The 18,513-nt window shown below is 35.7% G+C and overlaps 2 protein-coding genes across 2 annotated transcripts in view; both read right to left on the reverse strand.

The window, feature by feature from the left end:
• RFTN2 (raftlin family member 2) overlaps positions 1 to 8,891 on the reverse strand; it is a 34,899-nt gene extending 26,008 nt beyond the window's left edge. Inside the window, exons 1-3 of the mRNA XM_074872786.1 lie at positions 8,499 to 8,891; positions 3,332 to 3,515; positions 1,189 to 1,300 (exon numbers count right to left, since the gene is read on the reverse strand). Of these exons, the coding sequence (XP_074728887.1) occupies positions 1,189 to 1,300; positions 3,332 to 3,515; positions 8,499 to 8,637 (435 nt within the window). The 5' untranslated portion in view covers positions 8,638 to 8,891. The remainder of the gene's footprint in view (positions 1 to 1,188; positions 1,301 to 3,331; positions 3,516 to 8,498) is intronic.
• A 4,860-nt stretch (positions 8,892 to 13,751) lies between these two features.
• Positions 13,752 to 18,513, reverse strand: part of BOLL (boule homolog, RNA binding protein) — a 46,692-nt gene continuing 41,930 nt past the window's right edge. Inside the window, exon 15 of the mRNA XM_074872253.1 lies at positions 13,752 to 18,218. The gene's annotated coding sequence lies outside the window, so the exon portion shown is untranslated. The remainder of the gene's footprint in view (positions 18,219 to 18,513) is intronic.

Here is an 18,513-nt window from a genome sequence, read left to right on the forward strand (position 1 = left end):
AATGGACTGAATAATATTGAAATAGCTGATGGTACTACAATCCCTTTTTAGTACCACAGTAGACCGAAGCGTTACTATCTACCACCATTATGTATGTAGAGCAATGATGTATGATACGCCAGTCACCGTAATGATACAGAGCTGCCGCTTCTAAGACAACCAAAATAATTTTAAATGGAGAAGCGACATGCAGAGAAACAGGTAATATGACAATCTTTTCCTGAAATGCCACAAAGTTTTGTTTTAGATCTTAGAAGTAACTTTTTACTGGATTACTGGCTCAGACTTTTTAAGCATTTTAAAAGCAAATTATTTTCACATACTACTTCTGTGCCAGATTCGCTTGCAAGACTGAATCACTGCTAATTTCAAGTGTACTTTTCCCTTAAATGTTTGTCTGCTATGCTACACAACCAACCTGGCAATACCTGTGCAGTGTAAATGCGTAATAGAATCCCATTTTAAATTTGAAACACCTGAAAATTTCAAAACAAGCCATTTAGAAATTTTAAACAACTCTGTAATTTCAAAGATCATTAAAGATCTCCAATATGCTTTTTCCTCTACTTCTTTCCTTGGCAACTAATGTAAAAGATATTACTCTAACTCTTGTAATAACAATAGTTTCCTGTTTCAGCAAGTCTTCAATTTTGCAGAGAAAGTTAACCACAAAAAGAACTAGAGCTTGCATTCCAGTGGAAGTTTAGTTTTCTTTAACTATACAGTATTTTCAAAAGTTGTGCCAAGTAAATATTTTAATACTGTTACTGTGTATTTTGTATTTGATAAAGAATGAAAAAAATCTTTCTTCAAAATTGAATATATTCATGTTCATTAGGAATACCTTACTTAATCCAGAATAACACAAAACTTCTGAAAAATACTAATTCCAGAGAAAGTGATCATATTAGCATTTTATAAAGCCTGACAGAGTTTGGGCCCGATTCTGCTTTCAGTGGTGTATGCAGTCAGTCTCTCAAAGCTTTACAGGGCTCAGTACTAAGCTCTAAATTAGAAAAAGCAACTGGTGAAGAAAATAACTCCTTTTGCATCAAGAAAAGACTTTGTAGCTTCTATAAAATAAACCAAGGTTAAAAATCAAAACTAAAAAAACATCAACCACTAAATATAACTTACATGCATGGTAGAAATAAAAATCTGAGAAGTTTCAAAAAAGTCCTCCATTACCTTTTCTAACAGTTCTTTCACTACCTCATTTGTCAGTGTTTCATACATTAAAGGACATTCCTCAATCACCAGCCTGGGGTGCCTTTGTCCTCTGGGTGCTGCATGCTTCTGGCTAGAACACAGAAAGAAAGCAGCCTTTGTCAGGAGTTTGCCACTAACTTAGGCAAATGCTTGCATATAGAATTCTTTTCTTTTGGAATAGTTATGAATAAAATCCTGGCAATGCTTCTTCGTACTTTTATTTACAACTCAGCCGTTTTTGGTGGTTTTGTTCTGTTCCTTACACAAAGTGGCAGGTACTGTGTATTACAACGCCAGGGTAAGAACATTAATATTTAACAGGAATTTCATCTGAAGACTGTTAAGACATCTTCTAGAAACTGAGCTTTATTGACAAATAGTCCTGCTTTTGTAATAAACACAAAAATCTCTGATAATGCAAGAAACACAGATTTAAGCTCTAAACGTAAAACAGGTTCTGTTTTATAGAAAACAGTATGAAGAGAAATGGTACTTTTACACTGTTAACATGCTGCTGTTTAGTTCTTATAACTAAAGCAGAACTGCAGCTATTGTATGAAATACAGCGTAGGCAAATACTAGAAATACAACTTAGTAAGAATTGCTTCGGGTTAGGTAATGTTTAAATCACTCAGATTTAGAGAATCTGACAAGCTTTAAACTTCTATTTACAGGTAAAGAATAGTATTCATCATTTTTTATCTGAAGCCAGTTAGGTTGTTATTCAGACAACAGTGGTGTATATCAACAATATAATGGGGTTTTAGTCAATGTTTCCTTCACGCATTCTTTTGCTTTAGAATGAAACATCAGCAAGACACACTCAAACATAAAAGATTACTTTCCAGACAGTAGTTGGAGAAGGTGTATTTGCCTATAGGAAAACCAACATAGGTACATATGCCACCTGCATAGGAAACTGGGAACCTACGCCCAACAGTTTCACATGTAGGCTGCAGGGTCTCATCCTTCACCTACTCAAGGGCCTAGAGGTTCAAATCACAACTTCATAAGGATCCCACATCTACAGCCATAAGGTGAGTTGTGGGAGCTGTGCGCTGGCAGTGTCAGCTCTTAGAAGCCTAAGCTCTAGAGAGCAAGTATTCTGCTTTTCTTACTCAAGCATCTGCGCACGTGGACAACATTCACCTGGTTTGCAGATTACTTACAAAAGTAAGCTGCCTGAGCAGCAAATACCACGGACAATGCCGTCTCAAGCAAAGCGTTTGAGAGGCTCCCTCAAATGAACCATATTTTACAGAAGCATTACTGGAGTGGCAGGGAGCACCTTCCAACTCACACCCTTCTGGTCTTCCAAAAGTAAAGGAAAGAACTTTTGTGCATCGCGCTAGGACTCGGGAGACAAGGGGAAGCATTATAGCTCTTAATGCAATAAGAAATCCACTTTTCTAGTTATCCAAAATAAGAACAAAAGGTTATCATCATTGCATTCAAAGGAACCAATGGTAAAATTTATTTGTACATTTTCTTTAATGATCACATGGTGATTACAATGCAGTGAAAACAGGAGTAATAAACAAGACTATAGAGCTGGAGGAAACACAAACACTTGACTCTCCTTCAGTGTCAAAACCAAACTTTTGTATGACCTCCAATCACAGACTGATTATTTCCTTCTTATTAAGAACGAAAAATAACCTCTCTCTGACATGCTAATTCATGCTTTATAAGTAATGCTCCTACGGCAAAAGTGAAACATGGAATTTTTGAAAATGAAGAAGAAAAAAACAGACTTGAGAGCATTTAAAGCAGATTACTCTTCTAGTGTTTTGTTTAATCTTGTATTTGCTGCAGGTTCTAAGACAGATGATACTTTATTGTAAAAGTGTATTAAAAAAATTATGATGAGCAACTTTGGATTTTTGTTTGGACATTTACTAAGGCAAAGTAAACATTAGCCTACTATGTGCTTAGTGTTAATTAAAAAACATTCGTAACTTGCTCACCTTTCTAGACAATTCCTTAACAGTTATTTGATTCTCTGAGGTGCTCATTTCAACTTGATAATAAATTATGCATGTTGAGCAATCCACTTACAAATGGCTTAAGTAATCAATGTATTCAAATTAGGATCAATGTATTCAAATTACTTCACTGTTACCTTAATTTTAATCGTGAAAGTACCACTCGATACATGTGACTTGCAGGGAAATTCCTTCTACGTCCAATTGGCAGTATAATAGGATGAACAGCTCCTACAACATATCCTTTGCTGTAATATTCTTCCACCTTAGATGCTATATCCAACACAGAACTGATCTTGATAACTTCTGGATTTGAGGAAGCTAAAAGCATTGAAAGCAGACGAGAAACACATTATACCGTGTATGTCCATGTACTTTTCGGGTGAGTTCCTTTTATATAAACCACACAAAATCTATCCCAAGGCATTTACTAAAAAGCTAGTTCTATTTATACAAGAAAAGCAGATTCAGAGCTGATTCAACAGTATTCAACTAGTTGAAGTACATATTTTTACAAGTTAATATGATCTATTTTTAATCTATTTGGCAACACTCTGTTGGATCTAGCTTTGCCAAGCTAATTTAAGAGCTGCATCAACATCTAAACACACAACAGGTCTGAACTTAAAGCAACGATTTTGTCTAGTCAAAGCCTTAAAATCCTTCAACCCTAGTTGTGAGGTAAATTCCCATAAATTAATTTAAGCCTAGTACAACTGGTTTGTTCTTAAATTATTTTTTTTTTGATCCCTTAGAAGTGATCTATTGAGTGTAGGTTGAAATTTTAATATAGTCCCAATTCCTTTTTCCAGTAGACCTAAGTACATGTCACTTAAGTAAGCTATGTGGTGCCAATATTTGCTAAGGAGGATCCCTCTGAGTGTGTGCAAGCATTCCCAATCAGCAGGCAACAGCTAGGTACTACACAGCTATTGGGGAAATAGATAAAGGGAAAACTTTTTTGAATGGTCTGGTCCACAGACCATTTGCACAGAGAAATGATTCCACACTGGTAACAGATGATATATTCTGCCACAGTCAGTCTGATGGTTTGTATTTCCTGTTCCCTCAACTCCAGCTGGAATTGTAGATACTCTCAGAGAGGAATAAATCAATACTCATATACAGACACTAACTGAAGAGTAATTATGGCGGCATGTATCTGCCATCATCAAAATTTTCATCCTCTGCAGATATGAACCCTTATGACAAGACAGCTTGGCTTGGAATTTGACGGTCTCTATTGGTGACCCTTGCTGCAAGTGAGGTACTTCTTTGTGTTGCGATGGGTCCCTCTCAGCAAGACTTTCAAGTATTAAGACCAGTGTTCAACTGTATTAAAGGATGCTTCAACTGGAATTAAGTGACCTCACAACACTTTGAGATACAAACATTTTAACACGTTGCTTTAAACATTCCCTTTCAAACTATACAATAAACTGAAAACTATTAAGTATATTAATTTTCCTTTGATTCTGTGATTTTTAAAAACTTATATATAAAAAAAGAACAGGTAAATGCAATGACATAAATCTCATTCACCACTTTGTAAGTGTATTCCCCAAAAGTTAATTTCATGTCCTTACATCCCCTTATCTACCTGCCCTATATTGTAGGTGGGCAGTAGCAAGGAATCTAAGGACTTTTATCAAAGACACAGCAAGTCACAAAGTCTACCTATCCTACTGGTTTAAAGTATCATAAATGAGGTATATGAATCTTTAGTTTACCTCAATATTTTATTCTAATAAACTGAATTAGAATTCTCCTGGTTCACGAGTGATGTGTTTGGTAAAACATCAACCTGTATACTGCTTTCCCACTATAAAATGAGGGTAATACTGATATATATAGGGGGCTTTTTTTATTTAAAAAAAAAAAGCTGCAACAAACCAAAACACACCAGAAACTAATATTTCACAACAGTCAAACGCTTTTAAATACCAACTTTTACTAAAGGGAAAAGGAGTGGAGGCCTACTTTGCTTGTCACTGTAAGAGCCTTAACAGCTCAGGAGAAACCAGAGTAACATGTACCACGGGAGATGCACACTGTGAAAAAGTGTCACCAACACATACATTGATGGTTTATTGCTGATAACTAGCAAACTCAACCTATTAATGTAAATTCTGCCATTCTCAGAGACTGGGCTATTGCACTTCCTTGTGCTACCTTGCCTTTTTTTCTTTTTAAACAGACAATAGATCACAGCCCTCCCTTTCATAGACAGATTATATTTTGCCCTTAGTAACACCTCCATTCCATGATTCCACTCATAGTAAATCCAGGAGATATAAAATATGTATTGAAGAAATAACTGCTCTACAGCCCATAAGCCAAAAAAGCAGGAATGTATACAGCATGATCATCACTTCACTGATTTTGCAAATGTCTTAAACATTTTTCACTATGAAAATTTCCTTCCTGACGTGCTGTCAACAGGTAGCCAAAATACTTTCACAAGTAACAGCTACCTTGCTGGCTGTATAGTAAACTTCAGATGCATGATACTGAAGATTACGACAAAACAGCTACTTCATACATATATTCATATTGTTATTCAGAGTGACAAGAACTTCACAGCACGTCAATCTTAGTGAGCTGCATCAATATTCCTTCTTTTCCCTAATAGGAGGGTTGTGGAAAAATGCATAAACATTCTGCTTGAGTAGGAGTATTTAAACTATCCCTACTTTTTGGTTAACTGACCTCAAAAAATAACAGCTGTTTTTGTAACTGAGATATGCCTCATGACTGAGACTGTAGAATTTACAATCCTTGACAGGCATTTAAACCTGCACTTCAGAGTCCACTACTCCCTTTCCTTTGTACTATTCAATCCCATCAAAATAAGAGACTCGCTGTGATTTTCTTGTTTGGGATTCTCCTGATGCAAAACCACCTACACAGAACTCAAAGCTGATTTTTATAGTAGGGATGGGAGTATTTAGGGGACCAGGAGGGGAGAAACCAAGGTACAATACACTGCTGATAACTTATTAAGATGCGCAGGGACTCCAGCCAGCGAATTTAGACTACAGCATGGTTGTCCTAATCTGTATCACGGCTTGGGAGAAGATCAGGGACTCCTAAAAGTCTCCCCAGCAGGCTCATTTTGACTTCACATAGCATAAATCTGATGAAACAGAGAATAAGGCATATTAAATTGAAATAACACACTTATACTTGCTATATTCTTATCTTAATGCAGGACAGAGTATCCTTTATAGGATCCAACAGTAAGCCAAGTGCAGATTTTCTGTTTTACTTGGTGTAAGATCCAGTGGTAACAAGTCACTCAGGCAAACAGAAATATCAGATGTTGGGGAAGATCTTGCTATGAAAATCAGCAGTGCCATGACAACTTGACAGAAGAGTGAAAACTAACTTTGGTGTAAAGTGATAAAAGGCTCTCACTTAAGTTTCATTTAGCCAAAGGATATTCAAGTAGCAACAAGTATGTGAGCTAGCTGATTGGGGTAGAAGGAAAAACACAAAAGCCCAACATATTCCCCACAGTACTTTAGCCAATCCCTGTATTTCATAAGCAAACAGAATTCAGAAATGCCTCCAAGACAATATATACATAATTTTTTTGTGTGTGTTATCTTAGCTCTAAAAAGTAGAGACCCCAAAGAAAAATATTTTAAGGTCAAATACACACACAGATGGAACCATTCAACAGAAAGATACCTGTGTTTACAAATCCACTTGCTTACAGTTAGAAACCTAAAAAAGTTACACAACTATCTGAAACTGCTCTCACTTATTTAGCATTCATAATTCCACAGTAAATCAATGAAGTTAAGCACTTTTCAATATCTGACTAAACAGGCAGAAATGAATCTTTACTGCTTTACTGCTAGGTTATTTAAATAATACAGAGATGCACTTTTATTTGCACTGGTTTGATGTGCTTTTTTAAAAAGTCATAACCAGCTTCACAACAAATTCTTCACACAACACTTCCAGAAACTTGTTACTTTAAAAGACAGCAAAACTATCCAGAACACAGACTATTTAAGAACACTAAATGCTCTTCAGTCTCCCTGCAAAAACGAATGTTTTATTATCCTTTCTATTATCAGTAAATAGGTAATTCACATATGCATTAGGCAGCCTGGGTTCATTTTCAGTACTTTACCACTACTACTTACTCAAAGTTTTGTTTCTTCAAAAAGAACAAACCAGTGAAAAACTCCTTATTTGTGTAAATAAACAGAACAACAAATACAGTTGGATGTCAAGTACCACAAATTAGTAGAATGTGGCTTCTATTAGATCTTGCAGTTTTGCAATGAACAGACTGATATATTTTAAATAAAATTATTACTACAGTCCTTTAATTTAGAGTTAAATCTAAGCAGAGGCCAAGTTTTCTTTATGAAAATGTTCCTGAAAATGTAACAAGACCTGCACTTACGCTTTCTCCCTTTATCAAAATCTTTTAACAACTGCATTTACTTAAAATACTTGATATTAGGAATTCCCAATAGATCGGGTTGTTAGAAAATGAAGTTACTACAAAGTGACTGCAAAACTGAGCTGTCTGTTCTCAGAGGGCAGCCATCTGGGCTTGTTTATGTTTTCAACTTTGTGGAACAGGGAGTTGCTCTGTTAGAGACGGGACACCCTCGGGAAGGAAGTATCCCACAGAGCACTGTCTGTCTCTTGCTACGCATACAAATCTCGCCTCATTTCGGTCACGATTTCAAAAGACTATTCAGCAACTACAAGTAAAGCATTTTGAAAAAAAACAGTAAGATGAAACTGTAAGACTCTTACTAAAATATCTACCGAGAGGCTAGGGTGAGCATAAGAGAGGAAGCTACTCCCGATATACAACTAAGAAACAGACTTACTTCTGCATAAAGTAACAAGGACAATGACAGCCTTTTTTCGGAAGTTGAGTGCATTTTTAAAAATTGTTATTCAATTAGGGCTCAGGCACAGTGTATTTTCTGAACCATCACACTGAATTCAGACAACCATTATTCAGAGTGAGTATGGATGGCAGTATCTGACTCACAGGAAACTAGGAAAATCTCTAACAGTTTTTAGCCAGCTTCCTTAACAAGGACAGTTGTGTAATTTGGAGGGTTTGGTTGTTAAAAATACTTAGTAGCTTCCATTGTAATTTTATATAAGTGAGGACCTCGTCACGATTTGTGTTTCAAAATAAAAGTCTTACATTTTGGCCAGCTTTGATAAAAGTATCTAAGGTTTACTGTAAGTCAAACAAGACAGAACGAAGTTAAATCCTATTCCTTGCCTTCTCAGAATAATAAAGATATAAAAAGATACCTTCTACAGTAAAATCCAGCAATACATATTCATAAGCAGAATCCGTCTTTGTTTCAACTTGTGGTCTCTTCAACGTAGAAAAGATTTTTCCAGGGCTGCTATCATCTGGGTCTTCCAGCTTTCTTAGTCCGCACCCCATGGCAAGATCTGCAAATGATTAAATCACAGGAAAAGGTGGGGGGAGCAGCAAGATCTGTCGCTCTCACTACAGGAAAGAAAAAAAAGTAACCAAGTAATTCCCTTTGGTTTTGTTTTCTATTAGCTGTAAATCCAAATAGAGAAAAAGTCCAGTTCCCAAATCAAAAAGTGGAGGTACTTTCCATTCATTTTTTATATAGAAACAGTAAGCCCATGACGATTTCAAAGCTACAAACTTGGTAAGAGTCGGCTTGATTTCGCAGCAATCTTAGAGCTGCTACAAACTAGCAGAGATTTTCCATGCCACGTCAATTTACAGCCAGCCCCCTATCAGTGCTCTCTTGCAGAGGACACCAATAGCGCTTTGTTTGTCCTTCTAGACTGACTGGGTGAGGGGGGGCAGTAGGGGGGAGAAGAACTGGAAGAGAAAGTTAGAAAGAAACTTGTCTGTAATTACTTACCTCCAGAAGTTCTCAACTGCAGTAGAAAGTCAGAGGGGAAAAAGCAAGTTAGTCAGAATGAAAGAATGAGAAAAGAGCCTCAACATGGTTGGAGACGAAAATCATTTCCAGAAAGGAAGTCAAGCTTCAAGAGGAAATTGCTTCTGGCATCTCAAAGGGTAGAAAAGTAAATGAAAAGCAGTTTAGTCCTTATTTTAGATTTCAAAGTTTGGTTCCTATTTCCTTTCCACGGGAACTTTCTTCCACAGAGAAAAAAAAACCCCCGTGAACAGTGTAATATATTGTAATAATGTAAAAATATGTAGTAAAGAAATTTCTTGTCAAGAAAATCAGTAAGAATCTACATTACTAAAATCCACTTACCTAATTGGTTTTGATCAACACCAAAAAACAACACTGAAATATTCCTCATTTCAAATCAGAAAGAGTTTTTCAATGTTATATATGAATATAGTTACAAGACTTTGCTCCCCACTTTTGATGGGTAATGAACAACTGAAATTCGCTTCTCCTCTGTCAGCCTGATCTCAGTTGGTACAGCTGTGGACTTTCAACACTGCTTCCTAAGCAAATTTTTCTTTAAGTCATGAAAATTCAGTGTATAACTTTAAGGGCTCTCATTACTCTTACATTAACTACTGCAAGTCACTTTTAACTGTATTACAGCGGATGCAGACCATGATAATGCATGGGAAAAAAAGGAACAGTGAATGATTTTATAAGGCACTCTTGCTGCCAAGATGGGTGGTCAGAAAGTCTACCTTTTTATTTTTAGACTGCATCTAGAGAAATTAAGAGTCATCCAGAGATTCATAATACCATTTTGGATGCTAGGAACTGTACATCTGAATTTTAAAAGGTTTTTTTTTTTCACTGAAAAATATTAATCTTATAAAAAATGCCCACATTTTCTATATCACTGCAAATTAGGCACTAACCATTTGTGGTTTTCTTCCTGTTCTACTACAAGCAAAATGATCTAACTTTTATTTAAGTAGCTTACCCAGAATGGTAAGTCTGCAGACTATATCCCCTTTGAAATCCACATTAAAGTCACTTAACTTTGGAAGAATTTAAAAATCACTGAGTGCAGAGCTTAGGACTGAAGTCATAATTGCTGCACAGTATTTAAAACAAGCTCCCAGGTGCTGAAACCAAGAGGAAGTCCCTCAAGTGTTGCCTTCTTGATTAAAACCTAGGAAAATATACCAAATAAGCAGAATTCTTCAGCTTCCCACATGTCTGCTTACACAGAAATTGCTCCCAAACACTACAGAAATTAATTTCTCTAGATGCAGTCTAAAAATTAAAGTCATTTAAAGCAACCAGAGATTCATAATACCATTTTGGATGATAGGAACGGTACATTTGAACTTAAAAAAGCTTTAGTTTCTGAAACTTTTATTTTTTCAGTAAAGGTCATCCCTGAATTGTTGCTATACCAGAGATACATGTAAACTGTCCACTCAACCTTGAGAATCCTGCTGCTTCATTCCACACAGTGCTCAGAATCCACTGTAACCACTTGTATAAAGCCATGGCATGACTAAGGTAGCTGCAAGTAAAACTTCTTGCAGCACTAATTCAGTTGCCAGCTAGTTGCTTTATTTTTATTTTAACTAAAGATAGCTACATTTTTAATGAGGCCAGAATATTGTATTTTGAATATTTCGTGACAAGGCTTAAACCATATTTCAACCCTCTCACCAAGACAGGATTTTTCATAGTATAAACAAACTTATGACACCAACACAAAAACACTGTTAGAGATAAAACCAACCGTCCTTATTTTGGGTCACCCTAGATTAGTTAAGCAGTTATAAGCTTCCAAGTTGGAAGTCAGTCAACAGTTGTCATTGCAGACTTGACTCAAAAGTCACTAGACTGAACCAATGAAACCAAAGATCCCACATGTCAGAATAAAGAAAAAACAAAACCAACAAAGAACTAGCAGCATCCCTCACAGGAGTTCAAAACTGCATCAAAAGCGCCAGAGAAGAACAGGATCATGAGATTCCTGGATTCAAGAGCTGCCTAAGGAGCTGCCTGAATAGCTACAGTATCCTGCTGCAAAGTGGATATAAACTACAACACAGTCCATTTCCAGTGACCCAAAATGCAAAGGCTCTGGGAATTGGTATCAAAGAACAGAATCTTAAAACTACGCTGTGATTCACTGAGGTGTGATAGTCACAGCAACACCCACTGAAAGAGCATGCGGCTTATTCATTGAAGCTTGATATAATTTTTAGACTTCTACAAAGGCAAACAAAGACAGCCAAACAATGGACCAACTACTCCAAAGGAACCACACATCTGTGGAAGGCTTCCAGGATCCCCCTATGGTTTTTATTCTGATGAAACAGAAAAAGGATACAAAGATGGCAGAATGCTAGCACACCAACAGAAGCGTCGGCCCAGTGCTGAACTATCGACTGTCTTTTAGCAGCAACAGTTCTGGAGAGTAATTTTGACCAGAAAGGGAGCCAACAAGCCTTGTTGTCTATCCACACCTCAGGGCTGTTCCTGTTCCTTACTCATGACATCCTTTGTTCCCTGTTATCAGTGTCATGGGAGGTTTGAAAACATTTGTGTAGGAAGCATTTTTATCCTTCTTGTCGCATTACTAAACTTACTGAATGTAAGGACATCATCTAATGCTTGAAACTGATGTTTTGAAACAGATGCTCCTCTGCTCCTGACTCCATGCTGAGCTGCTCACTATTAACATTACTGACATCCAAGGCAGGCTCTGCATCTGTGGCACTGGTGCCAAATAAAAGTGGCACTGGCACCCCCCTTTTTTACAAAATGTCTCTTGCTATAATTAGAAAGATGACACTTTGGTTTTTGAACATCTGTGATAAACTGACCTGAATACAAAGCCTATTTACAAGAACGCCTTCTCCAAAACCAAATATGATCTGCATAAACCATTTAATAAAGTAATACAGTTTAAACCTTGCCTCCCCCAGTATCTTAAAAGATCAAGAATGGGAGGCAGTACTTGACAGTTGTATGTTCTTTTTTCAAGTCACCTTATCTTCCTGTTGATTAAAATCATAAAACATAAGGCAAATTATCAAAACAGTGCAGTTACAGATTTTCCTTTTCTGTGTATGCACAATGTCAAAATACAAGCTAAAAATAATAAATAAAAGTTCAGGGAAATTGACTTATAAGCATTTAATTTTTAATGGATACCGAAATTCAAGAAAGATCGTAAGATACTGAAACTGCAATTCAGAGAGTAAGCTATACCAGGATCCTGAGCAAACATTTCCTTAAAGACATCCTTCTCTCCTGATTAGGATACGGGCTAGTATGTTAAAAGCAATAGGAATCATACTGCTTTAATGCTACGTTAACTTCAAAAAGCTTCAAAAGAAGCTGCATTTTATTTAAAAAAATATATATATATATAAAGGACTTCATAAGAAGGGCTATAAAATTTTGAAGCAGTATTGCAATCATGACAAATGACTCCTGCTCAATTCCATGATTTAGAACTGGCTGAAGATTCTGAGGAGCACATCACACTTCCCAGCCTTCTAGGCCACCACTGGGACAAAACCATCGCTGGTGGTACGTCGGAGAGAAGGTTATTCTCTCAAAATGTTTTAACTAATGAGCTTACCTGGAATAAATTCACAAATATGAGCTGCACAGCCTTTAAAGAGTAAAAGAGTTAAAGAGTAGCTTGAGGTTAAAGAGTAGCATGCATCAGAAATACACATACCTTAAAACTACCAATTACCTAAAGAATAAGTTATTGCTATTTGTAAAGATTTCACTAGGACCAAAACTGGCTCAACTAACAAGAAACAGAAAGGATAACTCTCAGTTCCTCTGACAAAGTCAAAACGTCAAATAATATTGGGCCAAACATGTTTCGACTTGGGGTCATAAACACCCATATGTGCAGCTTAAAGGCATGTAAAATGATCACTTAAAAAAATTTAAAAATCAGCATTATTGTTGATTATAGATCAGTCATCACTGACACAGAACGTTTTTAAACAGAGGACAGACACATTAATAATATACAAAGGGGCAAATTACAAAGACAAGCTAAGTCAGTCAGATTTCCCCAGAACGTGAGGCTATCTGAATGGCTAAAGGACTCAAAAACAACACATTAAAAACCCCCTAAATATTAATCATCTCAAATTGCAACACTTTTGAACTTCACAGTTCCTCTCCGAACTTCTTAGGCTTACTTCCTTTACATTCGCCTGGAGTCGTAAAAGAGTTTTCGCTTGGGACAGGATAATGACAGAAAAAGCAAAAAAATTCCATCAGAAAAATTCTGCAATTCAATTATCAAATATTTTTCACATCCCCAAGAACTATTACTTTAATTAAAACAGAAGACTGATATTTAGGTCTTTTTTCTGTAGAATGACTTGATTAAAACTGCTTTTGTCCGTAATTTATTTAAAGCTGTAAAGAAAGTAGCAGTGTTCCATTCTGAAGACTCCTTGGTTTGGCAACATTTTAGTTTTTTTTTTTTTCCTTTGAAGAAATATTTTTTGTGAATGTAACAGGAACACAGTCTTGTTAAACATGTTAACCTCAGCAGAAAAGCCAGCTTTTCTGCAATAATATTTTAACTTAATGTTCTAAAAACAATTAACAGAGATGACAACAGTACTTTAATGACTGCAAAAGCATAGTTTAATGATAACTTAATCCCATTTTTGATACTTTTCTAAATCCATATTTAAACTACTCATCAATATTAGAATTAAATAAACAAAAGTTACAATCCAAACAGTAGACAGGACCAATTTAAATCGAACTTTTAGTTACCAACCCAGAACATTACTAGAAGTTATAAACTATAGAAACTTGTTTATTATTGCTGTATTACAGGTAGCTTCAGCAGAAAGAGCTTTTGATATATAAAATTGCTAAAAGTTCTCTAAGATGAGATCATCAAATTTATTAAGCTTTTACCTATGCACATCCACAGTATCTCACTCATCAAGGCTGCAGTAACTACATCATCTGTATCTGCAATACAGTATCAAACTACACAGCCATGTGATCAACTAAATATCACGCATTCCAGAATGAAACCGGATGTTCTAGTTTATCTGATTAAGATCAAGTTGGAAATATTATGAACAGTATTCTGTTTACCTATAACGTACACACTTACGTAGATGGCAGCTCCACTGAGAGGTACAAAGTGACCATGCCAGGCCCTCAAAATTACCGTTTCAATACTTTCTTAAATTATTTGTGACTCAAAAACTCTAAGGCGGCCTTACAAGACCTACACTTTCCCATTATGTCTTAGCTACATTATTAAACACTGTTAAAGCAAGAGCTACATATTACTGTTCTGCTTTCTATATTTCCATTTGGTTTTTCTGCGTAACAGCTTATAAGGATTTCTGTACAGGACTGCGCATGTGTATCAAGACACTGGCATTATATTTTGGATCCTTAAAATACTGATTTAAACTGTGTATTTTTTACTTAAATATGAAACATAAGAAACTTTTACACCAGGTGAATTAAAACTACTTCAACACTATAAAGCCACAAACCTATTTTTCTGTAATTTTTACTGCAAAAAACTTTTACAACCATACAACTCACATTTTAGAATATTTTAAACAGACAAAAACATTTCAAGAGTGCCATGTGTTCTGCTAGTTTCTGCTCAGTTACTACTGGAATGCAGTTTACTCACTGACTTAATATTAGCTATTTTGAAAAATGAATTTCAGAATATAAAGAATTGCCAATTTAATATGAAAAGTGTGAACAGCTTTTCAGGGATGATGAATGGACTTCTGATACTTCAGATCAGAAGTAGCAGGAACCAAAAATGTTAGTGGACTAGAGAATTCTACTTAATGCAAGAAAAACAGTCCTTAATCAAACACATAAAAATACAAGACAGCGATAACTTCAGTAACTTTTCTGCTTGTCTACAGGTTTTTATCCAGTGTTACCTGTTAAGAGAATGTTAGAACTAACATTTTGCCATATAAATATAACATTAAATAGGCAACGGTTGCTAGGAATACTGTAACAGCTAGCTCAGTAGAAAACAAAAGATACTGTCAAGGTCTCTCAATTCTAGGGTGTGGAAGCCAGAAAATTAATTTAGTTTGCTAATATGTCAATGTGACAAGCAGTGCACAAAGACAGGGATGATTATTTGCCATTAACTACTGAATGTCCACAGGGCACAGTCCTAATCTGCTGTGCTCCCTCCTAGCACAAGTAAAGCCTTACAACTATCAATGGGAAACTGCAGAAGACCAGAGAGAACACCACCCTTCTCCAACCTCAAAATCAGCGAGGGGTCAGGATCTTAATAGCTGCAGTTAACTAAATGACTTCTGTATAAAAGCACAGGCATCTCTATATTATAGAAATTTTAAGTGGCAGGAGAATAACACTGTTTAGTGTAAGAGATTAAAAAAAGTCATGAATGCTAAAATGTCAAGATAATGCAATTGCAGGGACTACTTGAGGAAATTATTTAGCTCTTCCTCAGCGCATATCATTTGCGTATCCCTGTAACGGAATTACAAAGTCAGTTATTGTGCCTAAGGAAGGATTCAACTACTGAAAGCTTAAAGGTTCAGTTAGTACTGACTGATGTTATGCCATCATTCTTGGCAAGCATTTTGAAGATGAGCTACAGTACCAGTGGAGAGCCCTCAGTATTTCAACAGTGACCTGTGGTTCCTGAAGGAATGCCAATATCCAGAGCTTTGTCTTGGGTCTCTTCTAGGTCTCTCAAATCAAAATGAAACGTTGTTAAGACCTGGTGACACAATCCTAACCAACAGCACCTCCAGACTGATGTTACAGGCCCCACAGTAGAACGCTGCAGGTGTACTTCCGTGCCTAACACTGAATGTCATTCCAAATGATCGAGTTCACATGCAAGTAAAAACAAAGTAAATCATCTTCAAAGCAAGGGCCATGGGATCAACTCATTATCAACAATCTAACATCTGCACCAATTAACAGAAAATAAACTACATTTTGTGAGTATCTGGACTAGAGCCACAGTCTGATGACATGTGAATGACTACACAGTATTTGTACACTATCAAGCAATTAGTTCTAAAGACTTCCCTGTATGCACATTTTTAAGATAGTACTCGCTGTAAAATTTACTTCTTGGATCTCTAAAGCATTTTAAAAACACAATAGTAATTTTTGGTAAACAAATTGTGAATTCCAAAAATAAAGACTTGGGACTAAACCTTCTGAAGCCTGGGTCAAATGCATCTTTGTTCCAAGATACAACCTTTCTTTGGCACCTTCAGAGACAGCACTTCATTAAAAAAATATTTACTATGTAAAAATTCCTCCATGGAAATGAATTACTGTTACTACGTGCCAAGATTTCTGTAATAAATTTATATTGATGAATTCTAAAATCTGAAAATCAGAGGAACAGACAGATGTTTTTAGTGGTAGACTGGCTCAGAAACATGACGATCTACAGCAAATGAGTGCTTCCCCCCTCAAAAATAGGCTGAGATCCCCATGTATCCATCAAATTGTTTATCTTTTTTGATACTTATTGGCAAAACAATTCCCCACAGCTGCTATGGTAACAAGTTTTTAAAAACAGAAACTATTAAATTATATTTGTGTAGATTCTTCTACCTAGCAAGAAGGGGAAAGTCATATGAGGAAACCTGCATCCAAAACATAGTACATGGCATCTCCTTTCACAATTTCAAAACAGCATAAGAACAGAACCAGACTCCACCTCTCTCCCTGCACAATATGAAAGAATGCAATTGACTGATAGAATAATCTTTAGATATATTTACATATTACATATGGATTATTTACTGACTACAATGCCCACTCCATAATCCCTGATTAAAAAAGACACCATTGAAACCACAAAAAGGAAAACCCCAAATTACTACAGAGCAGATAAAAAAAAAGAAAAGCTCAAGGATATTTTACATACATAAAGACCTCTGTGCTACATAAGCAATGAGCTTATTAATAAAATTATTAATAAAGTTAAATAGCTTGCACTCCTATTAACTACAGAGGCTGTATTTTAACCTTTGAGGAACCTGTCTTTTATAAAACATAGAAGGAGTCCTAGGGTGGTGGGAGAAGCAAGGGGGAAGAAAAAAAAAAAAAAAAGAAAAGTTATCTCCCTGCAGTTGAGGAGGAAAGTAGTATTTCATCTCAACTGGTGATACTGCCAGGGAGTTCCTAAGTTTTGCACAGACAAGAGAGAAAGTCAAAGAAGCAAGAAGCTTTCAATGGCCTTATAATGATAAAAAGTCAATTCTTGCCTTTTTCTATAGGTAAAAACATACCATAAACCCAAATTTATTGCTTACCATATGCAAGAAATGTGTCAGCCTCGTATGAGGATAATTATAAAACTAGTGGTCCAAATTTTATTTTAAAAAGTTATTATCCTCAAGCACTAAAATGACACATAAATAAAACGCCTTATAAAAGTAGAGAATACTGATTGCAAAAAAACTAAAAGTAAACTCTTTTGGAATTGAAACAAAATGCACGTAGATTTAAATAACCAGATTTTAACCCACAGCACTTAAATGCTGTCAGCATGTGGGAAAATGGATTTTACTCTGCAACTAATTGATCTTTAAATTTTATGTAATCCAGAAACTAAATTATAAGTTTCCCTTTAATAAACATATGCTGGTTTTCAATTTATGTTAGTAACCAGAGTTTATACAGTAGGCTGTGTATCAGAAATCATCATTTTATCCTGTAACAATCATATTAAAAAGAAAGGAAATGCAGGATAAAATCATGGTTTCATGTGTTTTTACCTGTCCAAACTACAACATTTAATTTTATTACTTTACAAAAAGGACTGGTATTTTAACTTAGGCATTTTCAGGCAAATGTCAGAAGTCAGGAAGAACATATCCTTCATGTGATAGGTAGGTTAGCAGAGTAGATAGCTAAAAATCTGTTTTACAGAACCTGTAGAAGAAGGTGGTATAAGAATTTTATCTTCCATTCTGTAACCTTTTCTAGGATGAAAACGGGGACTTCATGTATATCGAGGTCTCAGACTCACAGACGAATGATGTGAAAAATTTCTTCTCACAGAATGCGACCTCAATTCCTAAAGGGAGGAAAAAATGCTGTGTTGTTTCTTCTATTTCAACGTGTGCCCCATTTACTACATTAAAAATGCTTCAACGAAAAGTTACAGTTCATTTTGATATTGCATCAGCTAGACAGACAGTTTAAAAAGGAAAAGCAGATTTCAATTATGTACACAGGTGAAGTCAATAATGGCAAGAAATATCTTCCTCTATTTACAAGTATGGAATATTAGAATGAGTTCAGAATTAATTTACTTTGAAAAAAAAATCAAGTTTTGTTCATTGATCATATAGTCTTAGTAAAGGATGTCA

This window comes from Strix uralensis, chromosome 6 (assembly GCF_047716275.1).
Source record: "Strix uralensis isolate ZFMK-TIS-50842 chromosome 6, bStrUra1, whole genome shotgun sequence".
Taxonomy (NCBI): Eukaryota; Metazoa; Chordata; class Aves; order Strigiformes; family Strigidae; genus Strix; species Strix uralensis.